Source organism: Onthophagus taurus, chromosome 10 (genome assembly GCF_036711975.1).
Source record: "Onthophagus taurus isolate NC chromosome 10, IU_Otau_3.0, whole genome shotgun sequence".
NCBI lineage: Eukaryota > Metazoa > Arthropoda > Insecta > Coleoptera > Scarabaeidae > Onthophagus > Onthophagus taurus.
The window spans coordinates 9,794,530-9,807,816 of NC_091975.1; the positions used below are offsets into that span (position 1 = coordinate 9,794,530).

The 13,287-nt window shown below is 33.9% G+C and overlaps 1 protein-coding gene across 1 annotated transcript; it reads right to left on the reverse strand.

The window, feature by feature from the left end:
- Positions 1-3,347: 3,347 nt before the first annotated feature.
- On the reverse strand, positions 3,348-4,510 carry LOC111419676 (aldo-keto reductase 1B-like). Its single transcript, XM_023052527.2, has 3 exons — positions 4,364-4,510; positions 4,022-4,306; positions 3,348-3,971 (listed from the first exon to the last, which is right to left on the reverse strand). The coding sequence occupies exons 1-3, from the start codon at positions 4,433-4,435 to the stop codon at positions 3,402-3,404; spliced, it is 927 nt and encodes a 308-aa protein (XP_022908295.1). The 5' UTR covers positions 4,436-4,510; the 3' UTR covers positions 3,348-3,401.
- Between the last annotated feature and the right edge of the window lie 8,777 nt (positions 4,511-13,287).

Genomic DNA, 13,287 nt, shown 5'->3' on the forward strand with positions numbered 1-13,287 from the left:
TTTATTAATTTTAAACATTTTCGAAAATTCCACCTCCTACTTCAATACACTTATCTGCGTTGCATTTTTTATCTTTGCACGGTGCTCCTTTATTTGCGTTGCAGCGTCAAAAATTCTTTGGATTAAAGCCTCACGTGTGTCTACTTTTTCTTGATATACTAAATCTTTCATCCAACCCCACATGTTATAATCCAGAGGATTGAGATCTGGAGATCTGGCTGGCCAAACGTGCGGTCCACCTCGACCGATCCAGCGGTTAGGATAACGTTCATTTAGATGATCGGTGACTCTACGGTAAAAATGAGAAGGAGCTCCGTCGTGTTGTAAATACATTCTTAATCGTCTTGCCAGAGGTACATGCCACAGTAAACGCGGAAGTTTTTCTTCCAAAAATTGCAAGTACCTTTGTCCGGTAAGACGATCTTCAAAAATAAACGGTCCTATAAGTTGATCATACAACATTCCGCACCACAGATTAATGCTAAATCTGCTTTGAAAATTACTTTCTAGAGTAGCATGAGGGTTAATGTCCGACCATTTATGCAAATTATGGATGTTATTTATGCCATCTCGAGTAAATTGTGACTCATCCGTAAATAAAATGTAGCGGTATAAGTTCCGATTATTATTTAACCACTGACAAAATGCCAAACGCCTAGGGAAGTCTTCTGGCTTCAGATGTTGAACACGCTGTAGATGATACGGATGCAGCAGATTTCTTTTTAATGTTCTCCATACCCTGGTATTGGGAATCCCTAAACGTACGGATATCCGTCGCGTACTAATGCAGGCATTGCGCTCGACAATGTCAAGGATGTTCTCTTCCTCTGCAACATTCTGTTGTGTTGCTCGTTCATACTGCATATGAACGCTCGGAAGTAAACCAGTTTCTCGGAGAGCTTGGAAGGTACTACTAAAAGTCTTCGGCGATGGAACACGCCGATTTGGAAAACGTCGTCGATATTCAATTGAAGCTGCAGTAGCGTTTCCATCACAATTTCCCAGTACAAAAACCATATCAGCATACTCAACAGTCGTAAACTTAAACGGCATTGTACGCAAATAAAACTCAAATAATTTTAGATTAAACGGCAAGCTTGTCAAATTTGACAGTAAGGTAAATAAGTACTTTATTTTACTAATGCAGTCATAGCACACTTACCCTTTGAGCACCGCGCTGGGCCGTAACGCCATAATTTTTAAATATTATTTTCAAATTCAGATAACTCAATAAGTGAAGTGAATCGGACATATGTTCATATGAACTTTTTTATTACAAATCACCCAAACAACATGCTCCATTAGTGCCGGGAGAACGTCATGAAACACCCTGTATAACCCTCTGCCAATAGTATCTAATCTTGTGGGAGGAATAGCTAGTCTTCTAGCAGCAGTCTAGTCATTTTAAAGCAGTAAGTAGTGTTCCGCAAGCTGTATCTAGTCTTCTGGTAGCAGTATCTCGTCAGCTGCAGTAGGTAGTTTCTGTAGACAGTATCTAGTATTCTATTAAAAGTATATATTCCTTTGTCAGTAGTATCTAGTGTTGTAGCAGCGGTAGCTAATTGATTACAAGCAGTGGATTGTCTTTCTCAAGCAGTATCCAGTCTTCTAAAAGCAGTATCTAGTTGCCAACAGTATATACTTCCTCTTCTAGTAGTATCTACTCTGTGGTGGCAGCATGTAGTCTTCTGCAAGTAGTATCAAATCGTGTTCAAGCAGTAAGTAGTCTTCTACAAGCTGTATCTCGCTTTATAGTAGCCATATCTCGTCGCCTGCAGTATTTAGTTTCTGTAGGCAGTATCCAGTATTCTATTAGAAGTGTATATTCCTTTGTCAGTAGTATCTAGTGTTGTAGCAGCGGTAGCTAATTGATTACAAGCAGTGGATTGTCTTTCTCAAGCAGTATCCAGTCTTCTAAACGCAGTATCTAGTCGCCAACAGTATATATAGTCCTCTTCCTGTAGTATCTATTCTGTGGTAGCAGTACGTAGTCTTCTGCAAGTAGTATCAAATCGTCTTCAAGTAGTAAGTAGTCTTCTGCAAGCTGTATCTAGCTTTATAGTAGACATATCTCGTCGTCTGCAGTATGTAGTTTCTGTAGGCAGTATCCAGTATTCTATTAGAAGTGTATATTCCTTTGTAAGTAGTATCTAGTGTTGTAGCAGCGGTAGCTAATTGATTACAAGCAGTGGATTGTCTTTTTCAAGCAGTATCCAGTCTTCTAAACGCAGTATCTAGTCGCCAACAGTATATATAGTCCTCTTCCTGTAGTATCTATTCTGTGGTAGCAGTACGTAGTCTTCTGCAAGTAGTATCAAATCGTCTTCAAGCAGTAAGTAGTCTTCTGCAAGCTGTATCTAGCTTTATAGTAGCCATATCTCGTCGCCTGCAGTATGTAGTTTCTGTAGGCAGTATCCAGTATTCTATTAGAAGTGTATATTCCTTTGTCAGTAGCATCTAGTGTTGTAGCAGCGGTAGCTAATTGATTACAAGCAGTGGATTGTCTTTCTCAAACAGTATCCAGTCTTCTAAAAGCAGTATCTAGTCGCCAACAGTATATACTCCTCTTCTAGTAGTATCTACTCTGTGGTGGCAGCACGTAGTCTTCTGCAAGTAGTATCAAATCGTCTTCAAGCAGTAAGTAGTCTTCTGCAAGCTGTATCTAGCTTTATAGTAGCCATATCTCGTCGCCTGCAGTATGTAGTTTCTGTAGGCAGTATCCAGTATTCTATTAGAAGTGTATATTCCTTTGTCAGTAGCATCTAGTGTTGTAGCAGCGGTAGCTAATTGATTACAAGCAGTGGATTGTCTTTTTCAAGCAGTATCCAGTCTTTTAAAAACAGTATCTAGTAGCCAACAGTATATACTCCTCTTCTAGTAGTATCTTCTCTGTGGTGGCAGCACGAAGTCTTCTGCAAGTAGTATTAAATCGTCTTCAAGCAGTAAGTAGTCTTCTGCAAGCTGTATCTATAGCCTTATAGTAGTAATATCTCGTCGCCTGCAGTATGTAGTTTCTGTAGGCAGTATTTAGAAGTATATACTTCTTTGCCAGTAATATCAAGCAGTGGATTCTTTTTTGCAAGCACCATACAGTCTTCTAGAAGCAGTATCTAGTCGTCAACAGTATATAGTCCTTTACAAGTAAGCATCAAAGTCTTCACCAGTCTTTAAGCAGTAAGTAATACTTCCTCCACAGCTTGGTGCATATTTTCTACCTCCCAGGACTGCTTTTGGCTTTTATACTTTTCCATTTTGATTTACACTTGAATGGGAAAAATATATCTTTTTTGTCGAGTTATATCAATATAAAAATAACGAACGAGATTAATTATAAATAAAACAATTAATTAATGGTTAAACATTTTTATTATATTGATAAGTTTTGTATAATAAATTTCCGTTTAATATTTAGCGTTAAACGGATACAATTTAGCATCTTTCGACTCACTAAAAGGGCAAGTTCTCAAATTAATATCCATATTATTCAATTCCCCCATATCTTCCTTGCTAATTTCGAAATCCCAAATATTATAGTTCTCGATAATCCTACTTTTCGTAACCGATTTAGGAATAACGATATGCCCGCGTTGAACTTGATATTTAATTAAAATTTGGGCCACACTTTTCCCGTATTTCTTAGCCATGCTTTCAAATTTGCTATCTTCCAACAACTTTTTGTCCCCGCTTCCCAAGGGGCTATAAGCGGTTATTGTTATATTTTTCGACCGGCAATAATCACTCAAAGGAAGTTGATTCAAAAACGGTGAGCATTCGACTTGATTGGTTTGTGGGACCACTTCCGCGGATTCAAGGAGACGTTCAATTTGGTCTTTGTTGAAATTAGAAATTCCTATGTTTTTAACTAAGCCTTTTTTGTAAAGTGCCTCCATGGCTTTCCAAGTTGGGACAAAATCGTGGTCAGCAAATTCGATTTTTTTATTTGCGTTTAATGGAAATAATACATCTCCATCCTAAAAATGAAATTTATTTGTGTTGTGGTTAAAACGAGGTTTAAATTTACCTTAAAAGCAAACGGCCAATGAATTAGATATAAATCTAAATAATCCAATCCTAAATTTTTTAATGTTACTTTTAAAGCCGGCTCAACGGCTTCCGGGTTATGATAAGTATTCCATAATTTGCTCGTAATAAAAAGATCTTCTCTTTTTACGACTCCCTCCGATATTTTCGCAGCAATCCCAGCTCCTACTTCCGGTTCATTTTCGTAAACGTGAGCGCAATCAAGATGTCGATAACCGGCATCGATGGCATCTTTCACAGCTTGAGTAACTTTTCCTGGTTCGGACTAAAATTAATTAATTAATTAATATTAATAAAAATCGATTTAAATTCGTTCACTTACTTTCCATGTTCCTAACCCGAACATTGGAAATTTATTTCCATTATTAAAAGTAATCGTTGGAACGTTAGCCATGATTTTCTAAAATATGAAGCACGAACTTTAAAAGTGGATTGACCGTGAACGTTTCGCGTTGACGCGTTTTATATTTTAAGGTCGGTGACGTAACGAAATCGATTTCAAGTGGGGATGATATCAAAATGTTTCACTATTTTAGCATTTCCATGGTGAATAATATCAAAATGATTTCGGGTATTGCTCGATTTGAAAATAACTTTGCTTTAAAAGAATTCATATAACGTGATAATTGTTAAAAAAAATTCTTTATCAATTTTTGCACTTTGAGTAATTTAAATTATTGAGATAAGGAAAGATGGATTCAAGTGAATTACAATCTCAAAACGATCATGTTTTAATGTGGATTTATCTAAAATAAATCAATAACTTTGTTATATATAATTTCATAAAATTATGTAACGGAAAATTTTTCATTTCATTTAATAAAAGACCCCCAATTTTAATTCCTAATTCTTTTCGGGTTAAATCTAAATTAATAAGGATGCCGAAGGAGTACTTTTCCATTCGTTTGAACGCCCACAACACAAATTATTTTGGGCTGGGGATTGAATTATTTAATGTTGAATAAGCTTAAATCAATAACATTTTTATTATTGTATTAATTGAGTTATTTTTTAGGTTTCAAGTTAGAATTGATTATTTTACCAAGAAAACCTTGTTATTTCCTATAAAAAGTCTATTTTCTAAGGAAAAACATATTTTTTTAATTATATCTTATCGAATTAGAAAAAGAAAAACATGTAACAAAATTATAAATAAACCGAAAAAAATTGATAAAGAATATCGCGAATAATCAATATCTGAATGTTGTTATAAGTTATAACAATTAAAAGACTGTCTTAAAATTTTCATGGGATTGAAAATGATTAAAAACCTTTTTTGAATGTATTGAGGGGAATAAGTTATGAATGATTCGATTCAATTCGTATCGATTCAAACTTTTAAATATATCCGCGACCCAAAGAAACTGTAGTATTTGTTTGACTATCTACAGAAGGATATGTTGGCGACTAGATATTGCTAGCAGAAAGCTAGGTACAGCTTGCAGAAGGCTACTTAATGTTTGAAGAGGACCAGATACTACTTGCAGAAGACTACGTACTCCTGCTATAGATTAGATACTACTGGCAGAGGTCTATATATCGTTGGCAATTAAATACTGCCGTTAGAAGACTGGCTACTGCTTGTAAAAGACAATCCACTTGTTACAGACGATTAGCTACTACTTACATAACACCAGATATCGTCGGTATACAAGAGAATGTGACCAAGTCCAAAATTTTAGATTTTTAGGTTTCAATGCTCATGTACCGGAAATTCAATATTATTTTTCTGGAAAAAATGAACAAGTCCAAAAATGCCATAATAATGCTTATAATTTCAAATTCCATTTTATAAAAACCTGTACAGGAGAAAATGACTAAGTGGACTTAGTCATGTTTTCTTGTCAATATTTTTATCTCTAGGATTTGACTTAAATTAAGATAGCCATGCATTATGCTTAACGAAAAAAAAACAAGAGAAAAGATACAGAAATATGATGTGACAGACAGGGAAAAGAGAGTGACGTTTGAAGTTTAAACAGTTTATCATAACAATTATTACTTAAATCAAAATAAAATTGTGTTCTATGTTATTAGACTTAATCTTTGGTAACTATCTACACGTATTACAATAATTTTGTTTTTCGGATATTTAGTTTTAAAAAATAATAAGCTAATGCAATAATACCTTATTTTAGTGGCAAAATGAGTTGTTCGAAAAATTATTATAACAACGCAGAAGAAATTATTAATGATCTTAGGGATGTTCCGGTAGAATTTGCTACTAATTCTAGTAATACAAGCCCTACGACTTTAATAATAAATGAACCACTAGTAAATCCTACGCAAGTTATAGAAAAACGCAGATGGGTAATAAAAAATCCTCAAGGAACAAAACGTGAGAAAAACAAGTTATTAAAAAAATCGTGTTTAGCGTGTATTAATACTAAAGGCAAACAAATGCCTGCAAAGTCCCCTAGAAATGTAAATTGTGACAATTGCCGCTACAAATGTACAGAAGTATTTCCTGCAGATCGTCGACAAGATATCTGTAAACAGTATCACAGTCTATCCTATGACAGACAAAAGGACTTTATAATTAATACCGTTGCAACTTCTGAATGCCGAAGAAAACGAACGAGGGACTCTAGTAGACCTGCAAAAAATGTCTCTACAATTTATACATTTGTTAAAAACGGAGAAAAGAAAAGAGTTTGTAAAAATTTTTACTTAAAAACCTTGTCGATAAGTCATAGACCAATTCAAGATCGACGAGGAAAAAGTTTCCCAGGAAATAAGACTAAACCTGTCATTTTGAATGAGGTGAAGAGACATATAGAATCATTTCCTGTGATGGAATCACACTATTGTAGACGTGGAACTACACGGAAGTATCTTGACTCTACCTTATCCATTCTTAAAATGTATGAATTGTACAAAGATTTACAGATCAGCAATCAAAAGGATTTTGTTTCTCCAATAACATATAGGAGGGTGTTTTGTACGCAGTATAACTTATGTTTCTTCAAACCAAAGAAAGATCAATGTTTGCTGTGTATTGAAAAATTAGAAGAATTTCTTTCTCACATAAAGCGAAGGGATGATGCTAATAGAGCAAAAGATTTAGATAAACAAAGAGCAATTAATGACAAAACTTTTGTATCAGTAAGTTTTGACTTACAGAGTGTCCTGCAAATTCCATGCTCCGATGTATCACCTCTTTACTACAATCGAAAGCTATGTGCATACAATTTAGCAATTTATGAAGCAGCTCCACCAAATAAGGGATATTGTTATCTTTGGTCCGAAGTTGATGGCCAACGAGGAAGTTGTGAAATAGGTACAGCTTTATTGAAGTGGTTTAAAACTTTATCTGATACTGTCAAAGAAATGTCACTCTTTAGCGACACATGTGGCGGCCAAAACCGAAATAAATACATTGCGGCTCTTTTGTTGTTTGTAGTCAACCAGTTACTTATAGAGATTATTACTCACAACTTTTTAGAAAAAGGTCACTCGCACATGGAGGCCGATTCGATGCATTGAAAGTGCAAAAAAATACATTCCTGTATTTTGTCTTAATGATTGGAAGACAATTATGACATTAGCAAGATCCAAGAGAGGCAAAAATAAAACTTCTGGTGCCTACATTGTAGAGCAAATGACTTACCGTGACATTATTGACTTGAAAGCACTCAATACATCTATACTACAAAATACAATTCGGGATGAAGGGGGAGAAAAAATAGAATAGTTAAAGATCAAACAATTAAGGTACGAAAAAGAGAAAAAAAAGTTTATAATGTTCCGATACAACTATGATGAAGAGTATAAAATGTTTAACATTAAAGGCAAAGCAAAAGGTAGGCCCAGTAATAATATTCCAAAAGAAACTGAGTTAAAGAAATGTTATACTGAACCCTTGCCTATATCGATCAAGAAGGAAAACGATTTAATTCAACTTTGCCGTAAGGGAGTAATTCCGATCGAATACCATGAAAGACAAGTGTCCAGAACCCTCACACAATGAATATAGTGATGAAGACATATGAAGTTGAAACTAGTTACTACTACTTGTTTAATTATAGTCTTTTTTAAGTTTAAATACATATTCTAGAATCTGCATTGTTCACAGAAACCATTACAAACCTGCTTAAATTAATTATAGACTTTTTTAATTTAAAATACATATTCTAAAAACTATATTATTTATAAAAATCATTATAAACTAATCTCACGTAAAATAATTGATTTTATAATAAGAAGCAAAAATTAGAACTTTATTACTTATTAGTCACTTTCTCTTGTATACCGACGATATTATTGGCAACGAAGGATATACTTCTAATAGAATACTAAATAATGTCTATAGAAACTACATATTGCAGGCGACGAGATATTGCTACTACAAGATGCAGCTTGCAGCAGACTACTTACTCCTACCAGAGACTAGATATTACTTACAGAGGACTTTATACTGTTGGCGACTAGATACTGCTGTAAGAACTGGGTACTCTTTGCAAAAGACTCTCCACTGTTTGTAAACGACTAGCTACTGCTCCCACAACACTAGATATTACTGATAAAGGAGTGATATACTTTTAATAGAATACTAGATATTGCCTACGGAAACTACCTATACCATACGATGAGATATTGCTACCAGAAGGCTAGATACAGCTTGTAGATACAGCATAAGTCTAGTTAATGTTAGAAAAGGACTACGTACCCCTGTCGCAAAACGAGATATTACTGGCAGAGGGCTACGAGATATACTGTTGGCGACTTGATACAGCGGCTAGAATATTAGATACTGCTTGTAAAGACTACTCACTGGTTGTAGACCACTAACTACTGCTGTCATAATATAATATGTTACTAGCAAATGAGTGTAATTCAGGGTCATCCACGGCGACCGTCCATTAGAACTTTACAGGGTTCTGGCCAATACAAAAATTTGAAAATTCAGATTTAAGTATTATTAATTGCGTTCTCTTCGACTAAAAGGCTAGGAAGTGCTAGACCGCCTACTTTATTTTTTTAAATGGAACACCCTATACAGTGTGTCCCCGGATTGTGTCCCCGTAAGGTATAATTGACGATAAATTTTTGAATTCAAATTCCATCTTTTGCAGTTAAAGTCTGGATGTCATAAAACGAAATATAACCAAGTTTTACGTCAAATATCCTCAAAGTACCAAAGTTAACGCAAGAAGTTTGTTAACCATTGCAGGTATAGTGGTCTTTCTGAGCAATGTACAACAAAAGTTGATTAAAATAAAATGTTTGTTATGTTAAATTATAGCGATATGCCGAATTTTATTAATTTAGCATATAAAAGAAAAAATTAGTTTTTTCTTGAAAATTTTTTTCTAATATTCCATTTTACAATAAAAACAAATGACCTGAGTGAACTAACAATTATCATTTGATAGCTTAGCTTTAGCCTATTGTCAAATATTAATTGATCATGTTTACATTACAACATAAAATATTTATAGTGCAGTGCTATGGATTGGGGAACATTAGTTACAATGCAGTTTTAAGGCAATTTGAGGAAAAATTTGGATTTTTAGTAGATAAAAAAACAATTAAGAGAGTTGTTAAAAAATTTTCGGAAACGGGTAATATGGAAAATAAAAGGAAGGAAAAAAAGCTTTTAGATGAACATGATGCGGGGTCGATTGTTGCGGTAACGAATGCAATAGATTATGATAAGGTGTCATATTATAAACCAAAATTTAACCACACTATCGAATTAGGTGATGAAGCAAAACGTTTAGATTATTGTTTGTGGCTTGGGTACAAAATTTTGAAAGACAGAACTTTTTTAAAAAACAAAAACATTGCGGCCCACATTCGACCATTTTAGTTAGAAATTATTTAAATACGTTGTTTCGAAAAAACTGGATTGGTAGATATGATCCGCAATCATAGTCGCCAAGAAGTCCGGATTTATTTATTATGGATTTTTATTTTTGATGTTATGTAAAACAAAAAGTGTACACTGAAAATTTTAATAACAACTTAGACCGTTTAAAACAAAAAAATTGAAACTGTTATTAGAGAAATTCCGTTGGACCATATTAGAAAAAGTTATAAACAATGTCGGAAAAGGGCTGAATTATGTGTTAGTGTTGGTGGTATCATTGAATAAGCTTTTATGTTAATTTAGTTTAGATCGAAAATGTTTTGTTAATCTTATGATTTAAAAATCTGCATTTTGCTTTATATCCTACATTAATAAAATTCAGCATATCGCTATAATTTAACATAGCAAACATTTTATCTTAATCAACTTTTGTTGTACATTGCTCAGAAAGGCCACTTTAGCTGCAACAGTTAACAAACTTCTTGCGTTAACTTTGGTACTTTGAGGACATTTGATGTAAAACTTGGTTATATTTCGTTTTATGTCATCCAGACTTTAATTGCAAAAGATGGAATTTAAATTCCAAAATTTATCGTCAATTATACCTTACGGGGACACAATCCGGGGACACACTGTATATTTTTACATATTTGGATTTGTCTGTTTTCAAGGTTTATGAATAACTTTACTTTTTGCAATTTCATTCGGCCGTTCTCGAGTTATTCGAATATTTCTAGAAAAATCTGCTCCAGCAGAAATTTGTTCAAAAAATCAGAGAACACTCGATTTTTGGGGTATCAATTTAGGATTCAGAACATGCTTAAGCAACATGATGGAGTATGTTTTGGTGCCGAGTACGGCTGTCTAAATCGTTTGGTCACTTTACTACGGGACGTCAACTTTTCGAAATTTGGAAATACCATAACTTCATTTTTTTAAATGGCACCACCCATATTTTATTACTTAGTCGTCTTCGATGTCTCATTTTACATCTTTTATATCCCATATGTCCTATACCTAATATTTATAGTTTGCGAGATAATTAGGGTTTTTTGAATAATGCACACATATCATATCGATATTTAACCTAGTGTGCCATGAATACCTAGTGTGACCTAGTGCATAACCATATGAACTGGCCTTTTGAAAATTTGCAGACTTCTGTGTTTGATGCCAACTTTTTACTAAAATATTTTCAGGTTCCGGGTGCTTGCGGTTACACCGGAAGAGGTGACAATTTTCATATTTCAAATGGAACACCCTGTATTTCATTACATTTTTGAAATTTTTGTTCAATTTTAGGCCCCTGTATGTTGCAGCCGACATTACGAAATTCCATTTCTTGAGAAGAGATCGCTACAAAAAGTAACCTAGTCATCACACCAACAGAAATAAACCATAGCTTTAGCAAATGTCAAACTGTTTACTCTTTCCTTACTGATCCTCTGATAATACATAACCACAACAACATTCCCAACACAAAATTTTTTTTCCGGCGGTCAAAGTAGATGATTTATAAATTATAAAAAGTAACGTTGTAGTTGACATTTTTGATTGAAAAATGTTATAAAATTCAGGGTGTTCCATTTAAAATATGAAAATTGTCACCTCTTCCGGTGTAACCACAAGTACCCGGAACCTGAATATACTTTAGTTAAAAAGCTGGCATCAAACATCACAAGTCTGCAAACAGACTAGGTAAAAGACTAGGAAAACTAGGTATTCATGACACACTAGGTTAAATATCGATATTTGTGTGCATTTTTCCATAAACCCTAATTATTTCCCAAACTATAAATGTTAGGTATAGGACATATGGGATATAAAAGATGTAAAATGAGACACCGAAGACGACTAAGTAATAAAATATGGGGGGTGCCATTTAAAGAAATGAAGTTATGGTACTTCCAAGTTTCGAAAAGGTAACGTGCCATAGTAAAGTTACCAAACGTTCTAGACAGCCATACTCGGCACCAAAACATACTTCATCATGTTGCTTACGCATGTTCCGAATCCTAAATTGATATCTCAAAAATCGAGTGTTCTCTGATTTTTTGAACAAATGTCTGCAACAAATTCGAATAACTCGAGAAAGACCGAATCAAATTGCAAAAAGTAAAGTCATTCATAAACCTTGAAAACAGACAAATCCAAATATGTAAAAATATACAGGGTGTTCCCTTTAAAAAAATAAAGTAGGTAGCGACTTCCAGTATAACCGGAAGTGTTAGATATTTGAAAATATTTTAGTCGAAAAGAACGCAATTGATAATACTTAAATTTGAATTTTCAAATTTGTATTTTGGCCAGAACCCTGTAAAGTTCTAATGGACGGTCGTCGTGGATGACCCTGTACAGTGTGTCCCAGGATAGATGTTACAAGAGATATAATGACTTAAAAATTTTTGAATTTTATCTTAAGGCTGAGGAATTAAGCCCTGCTTTGTGCGGAGAGAATTTTAAGTAAATTTTTATATTTTGAAAATCAACTCGGCCTTGATAGTGAAGAGAAAACTATTTTTAGTTCAGGTAAAGTAACCTTTTTGTTCATGATACTGAAAAATTTTATTAAGAAAAGTTGTTCCAAATGTGAAATTATATTCCTATACAAAATGTCAGAAAAATCTATCTACTTTGGTTGAACCATCACATTTTAGTTTAAATAACATAAATATTGTATAATTTTATTTTATTTATAGAAAATCGAACGTAAAATTAACTGTCGTTTATTCAACATAACATCCACCTTTTGTTGCACACTTTTCTATACGATGCCTAAATTCTCTAAAACTGTTCTGAATTTTTTCGATGCGTATTTGTCGTATAGCATTTGTTATCCGTTCTTTTAATATTTTTCCATTGTTCGGTGTTGGTTGAGCGAAAACTAGTTGTTTCATGGGGTCCATGAAAGAAATCTAATATTGTAAGGTCGGGAGACCTTCGAGGCCACGCAACTGGACCATTTCTAGATATAATCTTTTCTCGAAATATTAAATTTAACCATTCAGCTACACGTGCTGTGAGCATCCATCGTGTTGGAAGTAAATTGCCTATCTTTGTATCAGCAAAAAAAATTCTTATCTAACATATGGTGGTTTAATCAATGTAGGTAGATCTTTCTGAAATTTTGCATAGTGCCACAATTTCTCATTCTGAACAACTTTTCTTAATGATATTTTGCCGTATCAGGAACAAAAAGCTTACTTTACCTAAACTAAAAATAGTTTTCGCTTCACTATCAAGGCCAAGTTGGTTTTCAAAATATGAAAGTATACTTAAAATTCTCTCCACACCAAGCAGGGCTTAATTCCTCAGCCTTAAAATAAAATTCAATATTTTTTAAGTCATTATAACATCTATCCTGGGACACACTGTATATGTTGTTGTGGTCGATCCGAGATTTCATCCGTTCTTCCTGTTGGTTGACATCTTCA